The 20394-nt window shown below is 46.6% G+C and overlaps 1 protein-coding gene across 4 annotated transcripts in view; it reads right to left on the bottom strand.

The window, feature by feature from the left end:
* Positions 1 to 20394, bottom strand: part of CCNI (cyclin I) — a 57410-nt gene that overhangs the window by 16293 nt on the left and 20723 nt on the right. Inside the window, exons 1-2 of one of the 4 annotated variants that reach the window (XM_077933763.1) lie at positions 16721 to 16863; positions 9187 to 9343 (exon numbers count right to left, since the gene is read on the bottom strand). The exons of 1 other annotated variant lie outside the window; for it this stretch is intronic. In XM_077933763.1, the coding sequence (XP_077789889.1) occupies positions 9187 to 9300 (114 nt within the window). In that variant the 5' untranslated portion in view covers positions 9301 to 9343; positions 16721 to 16863. Of the gene's footprint in view, positions 1 to 9186; positions 9344 to 10111; positions 10282 to 16720; positions 16864 to 20394 lie in introns of those variants that run through there. 2 more of the 4 variants (XM_077933764.1, XM_028743924.2) reach the window with 2 other exon arrangements.

Genomic DNA, 20394 nt, shown 5'->3' on the forward strand with positions numbered 1-20394 from the left:
GACGTGTAGGCTAAAAGAACTGATCCTTTCAACATGGCAAACACCATAGGAACCTGGTGCCTGGAACATGGCACCCCAGAATACCATCGCAAACCAAAATGACACGGAGGGTTGTGTCTGACTAAGTCACACTCAAGAGCAAGCCCACTGAAAACAAGTTAGTCAAGTCCATTTATTACAAATGGGTCTACTCAGAGCAGGACTCGCAATGTCAGCAGGGAGGAGGAGGAGCACAGGTTGAAGAAGACATTGGATGTGGATCACAGGAGTATTACATGCATCAGCTGTGCACCTATTATTAACTGATGTGCTGCCCAATGGCCAAAATGGCGTCCATTTACAAGTATAAAACCAATTACGAAAAATGCACACCCACCCACACGCAGCCTAACTAAAATGCACGATAAAAAAACCCCCATCCAAACATTAAAATAAACCGCCAGAATTAAAATGTGCAATTAAACAAGCCCTATCCTGTCTCTCTCGCTCACACACACCCAAAAGAAATGCAGATAATGGTTAAATTTTGTTTTTTTTGAAGATGGGTCCATAGGAGCATTTAAAAAAACAACAACGCCTAATCATACATATATGCTCTTAGAAAACATCCTACATAATTACAGTAAGGCAAAAGAAGTTTAAGGTTGAATTCTGTCCCGAAACTTGTTATTCCAGAATGTCACAAACAGAATTTGTTTCTCTGGAAGTTTGCCTGCTTTTCGTTATATGTTTCTTTAATAGCACCTGTTTTTATACCTGTCTCTCTTTTATAGCATATTAATTCGGGCGGTTGTGATATTCCAAATTGTATTAAAGCATTCAGAGGCTATAGGAGGACTGCTACCCCACTCCACCCATTAGCAAGTACCGTACTTTTCCGTCTATAAGACGCCCCCTATTTTGGGGGGCACAAATTTAAGAAAATGGAGGGAGATGGCACAGAGTTGTTGAGCTTTTTGGGGGCGCCCACCGTTGTTAGGAAAATTTGGGCAGTGGGGGTGCCGAACTGAATATCACTCACCCAACAGGCAAATGCTAATAATCGCAAGCGACGCAAGCCTAATTGCCGAAGCAGCAGCCAATCCAAAGCATGCCTTGCAGCAGACACCATTCACCCACCCAATCGCTAGATCCTGCTCGCGGGTGCAACCAATCGCCCGTCCCCTCTGCACCACCCATGTATAAGGCGACACCCCTCCCCATTTTTTTCTTTATTTTGCAGTAAAAAAAACAACCCTGGTATAATGCATGGAAAAGTATGGTATACAGATCTTGGCAGAAAAGCAAGTGAACATCTGTAATTGAATTCCACAAGTAGAACCCAATGCTGGCTCCCATCATCATGGGCATGTTGGAAAATGCCCTGATGGTGCCCCTGCAGCCCCCGAACTCCGAGCATCCTCCGGTATGCGCAGCTCTGGAAAAGGCATTTCCCTTCTTCTCCAGTGCGCTTCAGCAACAGATATCAAATGATACATGCACACTAATCTTCTAGCATAACACCGCAAGAAGCGTGAAACATCGTAGAGCTAAACTACGTATTTATTTACACGCTATGTCTGTACAAAGGAATCATAGCATCCTCTCTCCCCAGCTCCGAGAGAACACAGGACAGAGTAAAAGCAAAAGTACAGGCCAATAGAGATGAGGCTGTCCTCCGTTCCCACGCTCTACCCAGACGGGCATGTGAATTACACCCATCACATCTGCTGCACCGGAGGCATGAAATGCTAACAGAGCATCCAGCCATTTCCCTGATTAGGTTTCTAACGCTGAACCACACAGGTCACTTGGTCAACACAGGAACGTAGGCCAGCTGCCTTAATCCAACCCACACCATTTGGTCCTTTTAGCTTAGCATTCTCGACACTGTGGCTCTGTGGTTTCAGGCAGGGGATATTCCCATCCCAACTTGGGAGATGCTGGAGGTTGAAGCTGAGACTTCAGGCAGGCAGAATAGATGCTCTACCACTGATCTATGGCCCAAGCTACAGCCTTCCCCGCTATGGTGAAATCTATTGTACAGTGGTACCTCGGGTTAAGTACTTAATTCGTTCCGGAGGTCCGTTCTTAACCTGAAACTGTTCTTAACCTGAAGCACCACTTTAGCTAATGGGGCCTCCTGCTGCCGCTGCGCCGCCGGAGCATGATTTCTGTTCTTATCCTGAAGCAAAGTTCTTAACCTGAAGCACTATTTCTGGGTTAGCGGAGTCTGTAACCTGGAGCGTATGTAACCTGAAGCGTATGTAACCCGAGGTACCACTGTATTTCTATTTAAATTATAGCAATTATTTATAAATATGCACACACACACACACACACATGCTATCCCCCTTTTCTTGGAGGGGGTTATTATGCATTTCCTGTTCTTTGGCAACACGAACGCAGCCACCACACCAGCCTGAGGAACAGCAGAATTTCACCCTGCATAAGATTACGTAACTATAACCAGGTTTGTGCAGTCTGGGCTGCGGGGAGGTTAAAAGGGTTTCAAGCTGCTTAAAGGATGAGCTTGAGCATATAGCAAAGGTGGCACAGATCCAGAAACGGGACTTTGCAAAACCGTTTTTGCATTTCCAAATGCCCCCATCTGGCTCTCAGCAAAAACCGGGTTTGCACTAAACCAGATGGCTCAGCAGCTGCAAAAAGGAAAAAAAAATGTTTTCAGGATCGCCCAGGGGTGAAAAGCCCCCAATCGTACTCATTGTGCATCCCCTCCACCCAAATCACCCAGTCAGCTGACACTCTTGCAGCCCGACTCTGAACCAGCTGCAGATTCTGAAACCTTTTCAAAGGCAGCCCCATGTACAAGGCGCTGCAGTAATCTAGACAGGAGGCTTCCAGACCATAGGTGCTTGCACACGTGTCTGAGGTACACACAGCCAAGAGAGGGAGATGTTCTGACCGGCCGCTCCGCAGCCTGGGCACCCCACTTCTTTTTCCTGTACAGTGGTACCTCTGAATGCGAACAGGATCCATTCCGGAGGCCCATTCGCAACCTGAAAAGAGCGCCGTATCTGCGCAGGTGCGCAGCTCAATCTGGCGCTTGTGCGCATGCGGCGAAACCCGGAAGTAACCCTTTCCGGTACTTCCGGGTCGCCGCAGGACACAACCTGAAAAGACATAACCTGAAGCATCTGTAACACGAGGTATGACTGTACTAACACTCCTCTGTGTTAACTGCTACCCCATTTTTTTTAAATGAACAATTGGATCCTGATGCAACTCTCCTGCACCTCGGGGTCATAGTTTTAACAGCTGCCTCGGAGACCCTTGGCCCTTCCTGCCGCCCAGGCTCCTTAGATCCGCACCAGCGGGGCCCGGAAATCCAGGATAATCCGTGGTATGTGTGTTATGCTGGTGGCAATCCCTGCACGCTGTCCGGATGCCAGCACACAGGAAACCTGCCTGGGCCTTGAGCCAAGGCGAGAGCTTCTTCCAAGAACAGCTATGCCAAAGGGGAGAAGGCGGCTGGCTGGCTAACTAGCTCCCAATCACCCATATTCATTCTCCAGTACAGTCATACCTTGGGTTACAGACGCTTCAGGTTGCGTTTTTTCAGGCTACAGACCCGCCGAAACCTGGAAGTACGGAACGCTAAATCACGCTTTAGGCATGTGCAGAAGCGCCAAATCGCAACCCACGCATGCGCAGATGCAACGCTGCGGGTTACGAACGCTGCAGGTTGCAAACGTGCATCCCGTACAGATCACGTTCACAACCCCAGCGTCCACTGTGTCTAATGCAGGCTTGTAAATAAAAACAATACAACACAATACAATACAACAATGGCAAGTCAAGATCTCCTCCAGGCAACCAGTTAGAATTCTCTTTCTATCTTTCTTGTTTAGGTCTTGGATTGTCCACACGTACCTAATACAGTAGTAGCTTCCGTTACGTAACCCTCTGGTTATGTAAACTTCAGGATCTGAAAGCGGTAAACCCAGAAGTATTTGACCGGGTTTCGCCACGCATGCATGCACAGAAGCGGTCCTCAGGTTGCGGAAACCCGGGGATCCGACCGGACCTCCAGAACGGATCCTGTCCGCAACCAGAGGTCCCACTGTAGAAGTATATTCTGGGGAAGCGATTTGCTTGCACTTGTCGTGCACGAGTTTCATTCAGGTGGTCCTGAACGATGTGTCTGTGGATTTGTGTTTGAAGATGGGCGGTAGCCCATCCATCGCGTTAAATATTTTGTATTGATTTTCACTTGTCTTTCTCTTGCTTTATGAACTTCTTACACTGCATTTTGTAGTATCACAAACCGAATTCTGTGGAAATGGAATTCAAACCCAAACACAACTGTTGCTGGCATCCTTCTGAAGTACTGTGCCCGGTTCTGGGCGCCACAATTTCAGAAGGATATTGAGAAGCAGGAACGTGTGCAGAGGAGGGCAACCAAAATGATCAAAGGTCTGGGGAACCAAGCCTTATGAGGAATGGTTGAGCCTGGAAAAGAGGAGACTGAGAGGAGATAGGATAACCATCTTCAAATATCTACAGGGCTGTCACATGGAAGATGGAGCAAGCTTGTTTTCTCCTCCTCTAGAGGAGGGCGACCAAGTTGATCAAGGGTCTGGGAACCAAGCCTTATGAAGAACAGCTGAAGGAGCTAAGTATGTTTAACCTGGAAAAGAAGAGGTATGATAGTCATCTTCAAATATCTCAAGGGCTGTCATATGGAAGATGGAGCAAGCTTGTTTTCTCCTGCTCTGGAGGGTAGGACTAGAATCAATGGCTCCAAGTTACAAGAAAGGAGATTCTGACTCAACATCAGGAAGAGCTTTTGGACAGTAAGAGCTGTTTGACAGTGGAACGGTCTCCCTTGGGAGGTTTTTAAGCAGAGGTTGAGTGGCCATCTGTCATGGATGCTTTAGCAGAGACTCCTTTCTATGATTCTATGACCAAATGAGCCATTGGCCTGATCCACCGGGCTAATCTTATATTCTTATGTGTACAGGATTCCCACCCAAGACAATTACCTTCAAGTTGGTACCACTGAAAACATGCAAAGCTTTTTGCAATTTGCGTGCTACTTTTAAGTGCACAGGCCAGGAGCAGCTTTTTTATTGCAGAATTTTAAAGTCACCTTGGGCAGAGAATTTCCCTTTTACAGCAGGCACAGCCTTGCAAACGCCCTGTCAATGATTGGGACATTTGCAGCAGTAAGCACAGTGTTAACAGGACACCGTTTCCGAGTGCAATGAACTGAGAGAGTGTTAATAAATGCGATATCTTCAGATTAGTTAGTTAGGAGACTGTTGACCTTTGACTGGGAAAATAAAAAATCAGTATCTAGAACTAAGCTGAAGTACCTTGTTTCAACAGAAAAGTCCAGAGTCCCTTGTGATATATTCTGCATGCGTGCCGTTTCCAAAACAAATGATTTTATATCGCTGCAATAAACCCAGGATTGACAAACACTCAAATATATTTCTCTGTGGTGACATATTTGGTATTTTTTTGCCTCAGGCCCCCACTGTTCCCCCCCCCAGCCCCCCATGAAATGCACTCAGAAATCCTAACCACTTTAAAACGTGTCCTTAAAAAAAAACACCACAAAAACTTACATTACATATTTGGCTCAAAGCAATTTATCAGAATTCCAGCTTCTAAAAGCCCAGTCTGAATCAATGCCAAACAACTTAACGCTAACGCAGGAAAGAACCTGATAATCCAGTGGAAACACGGTGTTAAAAATAAATGCAAGTTGCTCCCAAGCGCAGATGCTGACCTAGTGAGTAGGAGGAAGAAGACTTACTTAAGTGGAAACTTTCAGGTCCTAAAGTTGGTGTCCCGTTAAAATGCTTATATAGAGATTTCTCTGTCTCCCCCCACCCTCTCTTTTAAAGGCAGCTACAATCGACAGACACCTATCAGGCACAAAGTTCAAATCCTTGCACCTCCATGTAGTTGCGGATCTAAGCAAGTCCTCCGCATTAGATCCTGGTGGTGCAGACTGAACATTGCCGCTCCCTTAACACAATTCAGCCCCATCTGCTATAAACACTTAAAACAGTATTAAAGGTAAAAGGACCCCTGACCATTAGGTCCAGTCGTGGTCGGCGGTTCGAATCCCCGCCGCTCTGCTCTGGTTCGCCAAAAGTGGCCTAGTCATGCTGGCCACATGACCCGGAAGCTGTACGCCGGCTCCCTCGGACAGTAAAGCGAGATGAGTGCCGCAACCCCAGAGTCGGCCACGACTGGACCTAATGGTCAGGGGTCCCTTTACCTTAGTCACACCCACATGGATTTGGGGTTTTTTATGCCTGACAGGTAGCCAACGGCAATCCCAAACTAATCGACCTGAACGCAAATATGAAACCACAAAGGATTCCGTTCTGCAAAAGGTGGGAACGAACAAGCTTGGCTTTGTGGCTTGACAATGACCGGCTCGACATAATTTTTGAAAGGGACAATCTGTCCCGGCAACAATTTAAAGTGCTTGACGCGGAACCCATGCCTGCAAAATGCCTATGGCTTGGGATGCAAGTCCATAATAATTAAACCTATGTACTGCTGCTGGAACACAGATGAAAGCATCCCTCGGTTGCCGTGGATACCACGTGGGCGAATGGAAACACGCTCCTCCCATTGCAAATCTCTGACAGCTCATACAATGCAGTGGTTATGGGACTGAGCTATGCAAGGCTACAGCCACACCACAGATTTAATATAGTGAATAATCTTTCATGGCATCTTAAAAAGCAGAGACATCACCTTGCCAACAAAGGTCCGTATAGTTAAAGCTACGGTTTCCCCAGTAGTGATGTATGGAAGTGAGAGCTGGACCATAAAGAAGGCTGATCGCCGAAGAACGGATGCTTTTGAATGATGGTGCTGGAGGAGACTCTTGAGAGTCCCATGGACTGCAAGAAGATCAAACTTCTCCATTCTTAAGGTAATCAGCCCTGAGTGCTCACTGGAAGGACAGATCGTGAAGCTGAGGCTCCAATACTTTGGCCACCTCATGAGAAGAGAAGACTCCCTGGAAAAGACCCTGTTGTTGGGAAAGGTGGAGGGCACAAGGAGAAGGGGATGACAGAGGACGAGATTGTGGGACAGTCTTGTTGAAGCTACCAGCATGAGTTTGACCAAACTGCGGGAGGCAGTGGAAGACAGGAGTGCCTGGCGTGCTCTGGTCCATGGGGTCACGAAGAGGCGAACACGACTAAACAACAACCATCTATCATGATGCCCTTCTCCACAAGGCCTAAAGCAATGAACAGATCCAGCTGTTGCCAACAACACCTTATTGTGCCTCGTCCTAAGTCTTCCTCCAGATGCTCTCATCAAATTTTGGCCCCTTCTGCACTATGCGTTTAAAAATACATTGAACCGTCATGACTTTCCGCAGAAAAAAAAATCCTGGGAACTGTAGTTTGCTGGGGGTGCTGAGACCCCAGATCTCCTCACAGGTAACTCTGGGAACTGCAGCTCAGGGGAGGAGAGGGGAAGAATAGAGGTATCCTAAGAACTCCCAAGCAGCCTGAACAAACTAGTTTCCAGCATTCTTGGGGTGAAACCAAACTGTTTGAAGCAGTAGACGAGTATTTTAAATGTATGTTGCAGGTATCTCCCGAGCTGGGAGGCCTTTGGGCAAATCTTACTAAGTCAACGGGGTCTTTGGCAAGCCATGTCTCCCAAGACGTTTTCGTGGACTCTCCTATCAGGGCAGAAAGTGGATTCATTGCGGTAGGGCAGCAGATCACCTTAATCTACTTTAATTGCGCAAATCTAAATTCCTGCTGTTCTGCAAAATACCAGGAGCCTTTAGGCAGCCACAGAAATCGAGCGTAAGGCATTTCCCAAAAGTGTTGCCCAGCAGCGGTCAACTCCTTAAGTGTGAATTTTAGTAATCCAATAAATATGGGGAGTCAACATCAATTAGGCTGTTCCACATGTGTGCTCCTTGCAGGAATGTTTTAACAACTGTAGCCGTACAGCACAGCCTGTTCTTTAAAGCGCTGTGCATCCGCTCCCCAAACAAAGAATTACTCATGCAGATGAATTAAACGTCACAGTCCCACCTCAATATAAATAAATGGACCTCATGATTGAATGGGTTGAGCTACTTGAAAAGAAGCAATGTTAAAGGCCACCCCCAGTCTCTTGAAAATGTGTGGTGGCTTCTAAAAATTCCTGATATCAGGGTTTCCCAAAGTAGTTAATACTGACCCTCTTCCCCCTTATATGGGGTGAATAAAGACTAGGATCAAAAAGGGCTGCGGTGGGGGAAATGCTTCCTATGTATAGTGCGAATAATAATAATAGTAATTATATTTATAATTATACCCGGCCCATCTGGCTGGGTTTCCCCAGCCACTCTGGGTGGCTTCCAACAAAATACAGTCATACCTTGGTTGACGAACACCTTAGCAGTCAAACGTTTTGGCTCCCGAACGCCGCAAACCCGGAAGTGAGTGTTCCAGTTTTTGAACGTTATTTTGGAAGCCGAACATCTGGTGGGACTTCCGATTGGCTGAAGGAAGCTCCTGCAGCCAATCAGAAGGAGCGCCTTGGAAGTCAAACATTTTGGAAGTCGAATGGATTTCCAGAACATATTCCGTTCGGCTTCCAAGGCACGACTGTATTAAAAATACAATAAAACATCAAACATTAAAAACTTCCCTAAACAGGGCTGCCTTCAGATGTCGTCTAAAAGTCAGATAGTTGTTTATTTCCGTGATATCTGATGGCAGGGTGTTCCACAGGGCGGGCGCCACTACCGAGAAGGCCCTCTGCCTGGTTTCCTGTAACCTCACTTCTCGCAGTGAAGGAACCACCAGAAGGCCCTTGGAGCTGGACCTCAGTGTCCAGGCAGAATGATAGGAGTGGAGATGCTCCTTCAGGTGTAGTGTGAACAAATTAATAAGGAACTATGAGCCTCAGAAAAACAGAATGCACCTCCCCTCCCAGCAAGGAACCTCTGCATTTAATAAGATGACTCCACCGTACAACGATAGCCCGTATTTTTTACATTTTAGGATTTCTAGCAATGGTGATCGATGATTAAAAAGTGTTGCTTATATATAGGTATTTCTTGGCTTCATTTCACTTCCAATGCCTGTGAATTTGCACTGGGGTTGAGGACAACTTTGCAAGCTCATGAAGGGGGTCAGTGAACTCAATCGGTTTGGAAAACCCTGCGCTAAACCGACAAATCTACCCACTCAACTTTACCTGACTGGGCTGAATTCTGCGCAGGTGCACTTTCCATATCTGAGCTTCCCTAGAGATTGCCGTCTCCAGAAGGAGACTCAACCTCTGGCTCTCCAGGGGTCCTGAAAACTTCATGGTACCCCGAGGGACTGCCGGCCACCCAACTGGATACAGCTACCTGCAAAGAAAAAGAACATAGCAGAAAGTTACTGGTGGGCCAAAATCGTTGATCTGGTCCTACTGGTAGATTTCTGGATGACCTCCAGCAAGCCGGCAAAGGTTTCTGACACCCAACAGTTTTAACAATATTTGAACTATTGAGAGCTGCATCTGCAAATAGTTTACTTGTGCATTTTATACCTCCTTTTATTTTACAAAGCGGCGTACAGGCAAATACAGAAACAAAAGGCAAGTCAGAATATCAATCAAATCTATCGCGAAATGCCAACAAGTGAGCCAGGCAATGTAAAACCATCAACACCAAATTCTGGAACTAAAACCAGAAGGTCTGGTTGCATAAGCATGTATTGAACAGCCAACTGAAGTCATCAAATAGGGAGAAGACACATCTTTGGGTAAGCTGTCTGCAAAACCTTGAATTCTTTTAAGAGATGCAATGGGCACGTAGTTTTGGCACCCCAATAAGTAGCCAAACTTATTACAAAAGCTCTGGTTTCTGGCTCACATGCAATGCACTGCAAATTTCTGCATGCAATTCAGGCGCTCTATCACTGAGCTATCTATGGCTCTTCCCAAGGTTTCGGTGGGGGTTCTTTTTCTTTTGTGTTTTAAAATAGTGTTTCTAAAAAATTATGCACCATTTACATTTCATTCATTGTTAACTGCATGTCAGTTGAGGTGCTTTTAAGTAGAAAAACAGCTAGCAAACACAGTAAAGTGGGGGGAATCAAGAGGATGTGACCATTCAGTAAACACAAGAGGATACCTGGGCAGTGCTGGATCTTCCATTGAAATGAATGGGGAAGCCCAGGCCGGCAAGACTCTGGGTCTTACAAGCTCTAAATTGCTGCACACGGGGCCAAAGGAAGGCCAAGCCTTGTTTTCGCCTCTGCTTTTCTGCATTTGTCAGTGGAAAGTCCCGACATAAAGTGTGGAAGTCAGTCGACTGAAATTATGACACCTAAGTACACAATCTGCCGTGCCCAGATTTGGATTCTGCCTCGTACCTGCAGACTGGTCAGCAACAAGTGCTACGCTATACTGCTTTGGCACGGAAACTTTTTCTGTGCATTTAAGAGCCCGGGCACACCTCCCTGAAAATGCCACCCCCCTTTTCAATCTGAAATTGCTAAGAGCAGCCAGCTGGAACGCAGCCTCGAATGTCAGCATGTGGAATATTCCATGAGATGAGAGTTGAGTTTCAGGTCTGGCCAAAACGCAGGATTCTAGAAGGGCAGAAAAACTGTTCAAAGAAGGAAGCTTGTTTTTTCCAGCGTTTTGAGACCGGCTTGCTCCAGCTGAACGGAGTTTCTGCTCTTAAATCCCTACATGCAAAGAGGGACTTTGCCCCCGACTTCAAAAGAGGCCCAGCTCAGTCCCTGTGCCAAAAATCAGCGCAACCTTCCAAATCGACAACTGGCAAATCAAGTTTTGAAGGTGTGTGTCTGCTTTCAGGTGTAATTTCATCTGTAGTTTCTACGTTCTCTCCACACTTTCTGCACCTGCTCCTGTCTCCTCCACTACGTTCCGGCGTCTGGAGAGGAAACAGCGGCCGTGAACTGTGGTTTGCCTATTCAAGCATCGCAACAAACCATCTGTAGCGCAAACCATGGTTTGCACACCCACTGCAAGCCACGGTTTCCGATTCCACTTTGCGAGCCCTCGAGTTTCTCAACATTGCACCAGCCTTACTCTACACTTGTTTCATCCGAAATAGGACTTTTCCATCCATCACCCCTGGACATTCCTTTATAGTAACGGAAGGGGGTGGGAGACATTGGTACAGGATTCCTGTTTTTCCACATATCTCCATCATTCCCCAAGCTAAGTGAACTTTGGACAGATATACTTTCTGGCTTAAAAACACCTTAGCAGAGTGTTTCAACAAGTCTGTGTCCTTAGGTTTTCCAACAGGGCTGGAGAACTTAAATATATCACAGAATTGTAAAGTTGGGACACCAAGGGTCATCTAGTCCAACCCCCCGGAAGGCTGGAGTCCTGTCCATTGTCATCCCATGGTTGGGTTCGAACCACCGGCCTTCTGGTTAACAGCCAGACGCACTGACCCATTGTGCCCTGTGGCCCTTTTCCGGGGATGATGGGAACTGCAGTCCAGCCACAACGGAGAGGGCACTGGCTCCCGATCGCTAATTTAAGTTGTATAAAACCAACTGTTTGGGTCTGTTCAGGAAGTCAGCTTAAAACTGGCCCCCAGACTCCAGATGGTGGCGCTCACCTGACCTCCCAGAAGTCGAGTCACTGCTGCTTGCTGAGACGCAGAGGGTTGGGGGCAGCTGGGCGCAGAGCAAACACGCCGGCAGGAGTGCTGGAATGGCTCTGCCAGTGCGTCTGCACTGCACTGACCTCCCCAATGCCTCGTCCCTCTCCTTCTCTATAGCAACAGCAACAGCTGTCATGGAATCATGGAACTGCAGACTGGATTTGATTTAAATCAAATTGATTCAAATCATGATTGAAATCACTAGTCACTAAGAGTTGATTTAAATCGTTGTTTTTTACAGAAAGACTCATTCTTGCTGGTATAATCTTAATATTTGCAACAAGGGGAAAGTTTCACTTTTGGAATAATAAATGTTCAGAGTAGTTTTTACAGTTAAATCAAATATTACTGATTTGGTTACACTATTAGAAATACATAGACAGATAATTATGAAATTATTGTGAGGTTTAAAAACTTTTCTGCTGTACTTTATTGGAAGAAGAAAAATAATCCTTTCCTTAATAACATTTTAAACAATTTGTTTAACTAAAACAATAACATAATAGTATATGTATCCATGTTTGTTAACTGATGTGGTTACTTAGACTGAGTTTTAGCTCACATGAAAAACAAATCCTTATTTCCTGATGAATAGCCTTTGGACTATAATGTAACTTAAATACAAAAAGTATCTTCAGAAAGGTTTTTCCTACAAAAGCATTTTATTTTAAAAATCCAATCTGAAATTTAAAAAATCTTATTATTTGATTTTTATCCACCCTGCTTGGAAGGGACCCCAGGGGTCATCTAGTCCAACCCCGTGCAATGCAGGAATCTCAACTAAAGCATCCATGATAAGAGGGCCATCCAGATCAGATGCTTGCCCCTCGCCGTACCCCTATCCATGCCCCCCAGCAGTTATTCACCACATGCACTGCCTGCCTCCCTCCCTCCCCCCACTGCAATAAATATACTCTGGTTAAAAGGAACCCGTGGCTGCAGGCCGAGGTCCGTGGGAAAGCACGTTCAGCTTGGAAAAGCTTCTGCCAGGTTGCGAAATCGGACGCCTAGGAAGTTGGCCAGCTCTTTGGTCAAGCTGCTGACAAAGCTTGCAATTGTGAGATTTACAAATAGCCCGGGTGCACCTGTAGGATCTAAACGGCATTCTCTCTGCCTGCTTTCAGGCAAGCACAAAATGATGAAAGTCGGCACTGGAAACAAACTAATAATAATACAGTGGTACCTCGGGTAACAGATGCTTCAGGTTACAGACTCCGCTAACCCAGAAATAGTACCTCGGGTTAAGAACTTTGCTTCAGGATGAGAACAGAAATCGCGCGGCGGCAGCAGCAGTGGGAGGCCCCATTAAGTAAAGTTAAGGTTAAGAACAGTTTCAGGTTAAGAACAGACCTCCAGAACGAATTAAGTTCTTAACCCGAGGTATCACTGTAATAATATTATTTCTACTCCGCCAGCCACTCTGGGCGGCTTCCAACCAAAGATTAAAAGTGTATTAAAACATCGGTCATTAAAAACTTCCCTAAACAGGGCTGCCTTCAGATGTCTTCTAAATATCAAATAGTTGTTTTATTTCTTTGACATCTGATGGGAGGGCTTTCCACAGGGCGGGCACCACTACCGAGAAGGCCCTCTGCCTGGTTCCCTGTAGCTTTGCTTCTCACAGTGAGGGAACCGCCAGAAGGCCCTCGGTGCTGGACCTCAGTGTCCGGGCTGAACAGTGGAGGTGGAGACGCTCCTTCAGGACCGTTTAGGGCTTGAATGGTCAGCACAAACACTTTGAATTGGGCTCGACAATTCTAGCACAACAACAACATTGCAAGACAAAGCTTTCAATCTCCACAAAGTTCGTTCAGAGAAATCTTTATACACCAAATTAATATTGTAGAGACAAGCGAGTTTTTAAAATGGCCAGAGGTCAGGGTGTGGAGGGTGTGGTCTTCCAGATGTTGCTGACCACTTGCAAGGGCGGCTGGGGTTGATGGGAGTTGGGTTTTAGCAACATCTGGAGGACAAAGGCTCCCCATCCCTGCCCTAAGCGACTGCAGCAAGGGACTTTTAAGATATGTATCTGCAGAAGATCTTAACAGTCCAGCAACTTCATAAGCCAAAAAACCGAGAACCGATTTGCAGAAAGGCCAAATTGCATATAATTAAACATGTGCCTTAAAGCTCTGAGGAGCAATTGCTGGGGATCACAAATAGAAGAGAGTGCTAAATCTTGCTTGTGGGCTACCCAAAGTCATCTGGTTGATCCCCTGAGAAAAGGATGTGGGACTAGATTTAACACACTTTAAAAAAAAAACTGTATTTACTTGATTGCAAGAAAACCTCTAAGCCATGGGTAGGCAAACTAAGGCCCGGGGGCTGGATCCAGCCCAATTGCCTTCTAAATCTGGCCCGCAGACAGTCTGGGAATCAGCATGTTTTTACCTGAGTAGAATTGTGTCCTTTTATTTAAAATGCACCTCTGGGTTATTTGTGGTTATTTGTGGGGCCTGCCTGATGTTTTTACATGAACAGAATGTGTGCTTTTTTGAAAATGCATCTCTGGGTTATTTGTGGGGCATAGGAATTCGTTCTTTTCTTTCCCAAAATATAGTCCGGCCCCCCACAAGGTCTGAGGGACAGTGGACCGGCCCCCTGCCGAAAAAGTTTGCTGACCCCTGCATCTAAGCGGTTTACGCGTGCGCAAACGCAAAGAATTTAAACTATTGATTAAAAAAATATGACCGAATGATCCAAGAGATAATACAAATCTACAGTAGCTAAAAAGAAATAAAACAAACCCAACTTCTCTCAACATTTTAAGAGGAGGGAAGGAGCCTGCCTGGTGTGGATAACACAGGCAGTCCCAAAATATGGTGCCACCACACTCAAAGAAGGAACAAGCTTGTTTTCTCCTGCTCTGGAGGGTGGGACTTGAATTGAAAGGAGATTTCGACCAAACATCAGGAGGAACTTTCTGACAGTGTTTGACGGTGGAACGGTCTCGCTCTGGAGGTTGTGGACTCCTTCCTTGGAGGTTTTTAAGCAGAAGTTGGATGGACATCTGTCCTGGATGCTTAGGCTGAGATTCCTGCTTCGCAAGGGGATTGCACTACGATGACCCATTTTTGCAAGGCAGAATTGCACTGTAGGCTTTTTGGCAAACAAGATCTCAGACATCTGCAAGCAGGCCGTGGGCTGGCTGGGGCTGCCCTAACCCCACCCCATTCCACATGTTCCAAACAGACATATGCGGAGATGGACTGGTTTCTAAGCAGGGAGTCTACTATCCAGCTGTGTTCTGACTGAAACTTCCTCTTAGCATATTGAGCTTTTTGGGGGAGGGGGGGTCAGTTTGCTCCCCCCAAAGCTGCTTTTCTAAGCAGTTAACCCAATACACTGCAGTTTGGGGAGCCTGGTTGCCCAAGAGGACACTTGAGAGCAGCACTCTAGTTCTGAACTTGAAGCATGGGAAGTCCTATTAAAAATTTATAATTTGGCAGAATATTTGGATTATTTGATACGTAAAGGTCCGCATAGTTAAAGCTATGGTTTCCCCAGTAGTGATGTATGGAAGTGAGAGCTGGACCATAAAGAAGGCTGATCGCCGAAGAATTGATGCTTTTGAATTATGGTGCTGGAGGAGACTCTTGAGAGTCCCATGGACTGCAAGAAGATCAAACGCATCCATTCTTAAGGAAATCAGCCCTGAGTGCTCACTGGAAGGACAGATCCTGAAGCTGAGGCTCCAAGACTTTGGCCACCTCATGAGAAGAGAAGACTCCCTGGAGAAGACACTGATGCTGGGAAAGATGGAGGGCACAAGGAGAAGGGGACGACAGAGGACGAGATTGTTGGACAGTGTTCTCGAAGATACCAGCATGAGTTTGACCAAACTGCGGGAGGCAGTGGAAGACAGGAGTGCCTGGTGTGCTCTGGTCCATGGGATCATGAAGAGTCGGACACGACTAAATGACTAAACAACAACAACATATGTATAATGTGGAATATTTAATGTGATTGGATTGGATTGTTAAAGTGGAAAATTTAATAAAACTGACTTTAAAAAAAAAAAAAGAGTAGCACTCTAAAACTGCAAACACAGAAAGTAATGATTAAGTTTCCCTGATGATGAAACAGGGAAGAGGATTCCCTTCGGTTCATTCCATGGCGTGACTTCTGTTTGAAATGAAGGGAACTTCGAACCCTGCTGTGTTTTCTTTCGCAGCATAAAAAGGAACCTGGGCTAGTTTTGCTTTTTTTTTTTTTTTACCAGACTGGTTCTTTTTGGAGTTGACAGAACTCCACAAATGAAACCAGAAAAAAGCCCAAAACTCCCTGACGCCTCCATTGTGGTTTGCAAAGATATCTGTCAAGTGATCTCCCCTTCCAGCCCACGCAGCGGGAGTCGGGAATTTGTGGGTCACAGAATCTTAGAATTGTAGCGCTGGAAGGGGACCTTTAATTCAGTGTTGTCTACACTGACCGGCAACAGCTCACCAGGAATTATTTGTTTTATTGCTGCATTTTATACCCCACGCCTTTCTTGCAAGGAGCTTAAGGCGGTGTATGCAGTTCCTCTCCTACTCTTCGTTTCATCCTCACGACAACCCTTTGAGGTCCAGTATACCTGAAGGAGCGTCTCCACCCCCATCATCCAGCCCGGACACTGAGATCCAGCATCGAGGGCCTTCTGGCTGTTCCTTCGCTGCAAGAAGCCAAGTTACAAGGAACCAGGCAGAGGGCCTTCTCGGTAGTGGCACCCGCCCTGTGGAATGCCCTCCCACCAGATGTCAAAGAGAAAAATAACTACCAAACTTTTAGAAGACATCTGAAGGCAGCCCTGTTTAGGGAAGCTTTTAATGTGTAATAGGTTATTATATTTTAGTGTTTTGTTGGAAGCTGCCCAGAGTGGCTGGGGAAACCCAGCCAGATGGGCGGGGTATAAATAATGAATTATTATTATTATTATTATTATTATTATTAGAAGTAGGACTGGGCCGAGGCTGAACAACTGGCCCAAGGCCACCCAGTGAGCTTCGTGGCTCTGTTAAGGATTTGAACCCAGTCCATCGCTCTAACTGCTACACCGCCCTTAAACCACAGCCACCGGTGGCCTCACCTGTGCACCTAAGTTCTGCCCCTCACCTCAGCTTCCTGTGAACAGTGGTAGTCCATGCCTTCCTTCCTAGCGACCTTCTTGAGGCTTCTGCGGGGCTCCCCATATTTTCAAGGCCTCTGCCGCTCCGCTCTTGCCATTTTTCCAAGGCAGGGGCAATCTGGCGTTTTTGCTTTTATGCAGAAGGGCAGAGACAGGAAGTCACTCGCAAGCAGAAGCAAGACATGAAGTGACTCACTGAGGGAGGGAGGGTAGTTCCCTGTGTCATATCACCACTCCCCACCTTGGGTCAGTTCCTGTGATGATGCAAAACATATAGCTTCTTGCCTGCATCTTGCAAAAGGAGATAGCTGCCGGTCTAGTAAATACTCAGGACTGCTTCAGACATTACGCTGCAAATGGTATTTTAAGTGCACACACACGTAATGTGCAAATGCCACAAACAAGCTTTTCCGACTCTCGGCAATCTCTTAAAGATCGTTTTATGCCAACAGGCTTTTGCAGCTGGTTACCTATTGCTTTTTTGAACGGCTAGCCGCTTTTATGACAATCTGCCTTGCTTTTACAGTGATACCTCGGGTTACATACGCTTCAGGTTACAGACGCTTCAGGTTACAGATTCTGCTAACCCAGAAATTTTACCTTGGGTTAAGAACTTTGCTTCAGGATGAGAAGAGAAATCGTGCGGCGGCAGCAGGAGGCCCATTAGCTAAAGTGGTGTTTCAGATTAATAACAGTTTCAGGTTAAGAACAGACCTCTGGAACGAATTAAGTTCTTAACCCAAGGTACCACTGTAATTGGTTTTTTTGCGCTCGAATGCTGTAAAAGGGTAAAGGTAAAGGACCCCTGGATGGTGAAGTCCAGTCAAAGGCGACTATGGGGTTGCAGTGCTCATCTCGCTTTCAGGCTGAGGGAGCTGGCATTTGTCCTCAGAAAGCTTTCCGGGTCATGTGGCCAGCAGGACTAAACCGCTTCTGGTGCAACGGAACACCGTGATGGTTAAGTGGTGCTTCAGGTTAAGAACAGTTTCAGGTTAAGAACGGACCTCCAGAACAAATTAAGTTCTTAACCCAAGGTACCACTGTATGTGAAAACAGTCAAGATCCAAGGATCCCAAGGCACATACCTCCAGATGTTGGAGACGCCAGGCGCCATCCTGGCACCCGGGCATCTTCGCTTGGCCACAAGCGGCCGATAGCCAGGTGCAAAATACACCTTGCGAATTTCGAACGCTGTCTCTGGGGCTTTTTTCTGAACAACCGGCAACTGCACCTGCATGCAGCCAACCTCTCCTCCGCCCTTTTCATGCCTCTCCTGGTTCTGGGAGACCAGGAGGGAGAGGAGCTTATCACAGCAGGAGGGAGACCCACCCCTGCACCTCTTTGCCAGACTGACCCATCTCTGCCTCTTGGCCTCCGTCCTCTCCTGCTGCAGCTTCTGCCTCTGATTCTGGACTTCTCTCTTCTGCAGACTCTCCCAGCTGACTAAGCCCTATGACCTCTTTAGCTTCCAACACCACCTCCTCTCAGTCTTCTCCCTCTGACCACTCATTGTTGTCCCACCGCCAATCCCTGGGCTCACAGCCCCTTTCTGCAGCCAGAGGACCCAGGGAAGGGCTTCTAAGAATCATCTCGTAAAGCTCACAGGGGAGAAAGCAGTCCTGAAGGTAGCAGGGTGAGTCTCAAGCTGTATAGGACTTCAAAGGTTAAAATCCAGAACTGTGTCCTTGGAAGGGACAAGGCGTCAAGGCAGCTGGTGGGATGTGAAGAGTCAAACTCTTAGGGCAAGGTCCAGCAGGGATTTCTCCTGTGCAAGCTCCGTTGAAATGAAGGGGGTGTCAGAAGCAAGCCACCACTAAACCACCACTTCTTTATTAGAAGAAACAGGATGTGCTCAGGTCTATTTGTTGTTGTTTAGTCGTTTAGTCGTGTCCGACTCTTCGTGACCCCATGGACCAGATCACGCCAGGCACTCCTGTCTTCCACTGCCTCCCGCAGTTTGGTCAGTCTCATGTTTGTAGCTTCGAGAACAGGCAGGTCTATAGTGCACAGAACCAGGTCTATAGTGCACAGCAACTCCTCTTCAATAGATCTGCCCCTATGAGGCAGTTGCAGAACCTTCCCACAGCTGCTTAAGACAACTCCTCTCCTGGGTTTTACCCAAGCAATCTGAGACTATGCTGGCATTGCCTGCCTTACCTCCTCCCTCTTCATGCGTCTCCTGGTCCTGGCAGACCAGGCAGGAGGGGAGCTGGTCACAGCAGGAGCGGGAGACCCCTGTGCTTCTTCTCAACCAGAGCCAGGGCTTTTTCAACACTGGCTCCGGCCTGGTGGAACGCTCTGCCTCATGAGACCAGGGCCCTGCAGGATCTGATTTCTTTCCGCAGGGCCTGTAAGACAGAGTTGTTCCACCTGGCCTTTGACTTGGGAGTCAATTTGATTCCCTCCCCCTTCTTCTTGTTTCCTTTCTCCTCCTGTGATGAGGCTGCGTTTTAATGTTTCAATGTTTTAATGTTGTATTTTAATCTTGTTTTCCAGTTGTATTCATTCAACTTGTTTTTATTATTGCCTCGCAAGACAAAAAACTCGCTAGACGAAAGGGTTTTTTGTTTTTTGAGCTGCTTCGCAAGACGATTTTCCCTATGGGCTTGCTTCGCAAGACGGAAACGTCTTGCAAGTTTGTTTCCTTTTTCTTAACACCGTTAATACAGTTGCGACTTGACTTCGAGGAGCAACTCATAGAACGCGGTATGGTAGCCTTTCTTGAGGTTTTTAAAGACTTTGGTGATTTTTGAAGCTTTTCCAAAACTTTCCCGACACCGTGCTTTGCGAGACGAAAAAAATCGCAAAATGACAAAACTCGCGGAACGAATTAATTTCGTTTTGCGAGGCACCACTGTATTATTATTCACCAACCTGACTCATCTCCCTTTCTTCAGCTTCAGCTTCTGGACTGCTCTCTGCCACAGACTCTCCCTGCTCACCAAGCCCTGTTGCCTCTTTAGCTTCTGACACCTCCTTTCCCCAGTCTTCTCCCTCTGACCACTCATGGTCTTCCTACTACCACTGCCCAGGCTCTGAGCCTTCCTCTCTTGGGGGTTCCCCAGCTGGTTTCTTCCACCATTCCCCTGCGTCAAACCAGCCCATGACGTACAACCACCATTGGGGCAACCAGGGATCAGGCAGGGGAAACATAGCGATTTCAGAAATTCCTGCAGCAGATGGAAAGCCTCAGAGCGCAAGTTAAATGTTAACGGGGAACCGAGCCAATTTGGTCCTTTACTATTTAAACACGCACGCAACCCAACACATGCTTCATTCATTACACAGGAAGAGAGAGGTCTGTGGGCAAAATCTCTCTTGTGTGGGGAGGACTTCAGGACACACTGGGAGGGGCAGTGGAATTATGCTGACGCAAAAAAACAACAACAAGAAAATGCTGTTGCAAAAAACAGAGTTATTAAATAAACAGATAAAATTGACTTACTCTGTAATAAAACCAGGGAGAATTAAGGGACAAACAAACACCAGTGCAAAGGACCGTCATCCCAGTAACTTTCCATTCATCTGTGAGAATCCAAGAGGCTGGGAACAAATCTATTCCTGCTGAGCAACTGAGGTAAAAGAGCAGCGATACCTTTTTACTTCCACGGGCAAAAGTAAAATTGCAAGAGAGCAGCACACTTCTCTCCCAAACCACTAC

Source organism: Podarcis muralis, chromosome 9 (genome assembly GCF_964188315.1).
Source record: "Podarcis muralis chromosome 9, rPodMur119.hap1.1, whole genome shotgun sequence".
NCBI classification, from domain to species: Eukaryota; Metazoa; Chordata; class Lepidosauria; order Squamata; family Lacertidae; genus Podarcis; species Podarcis muralis.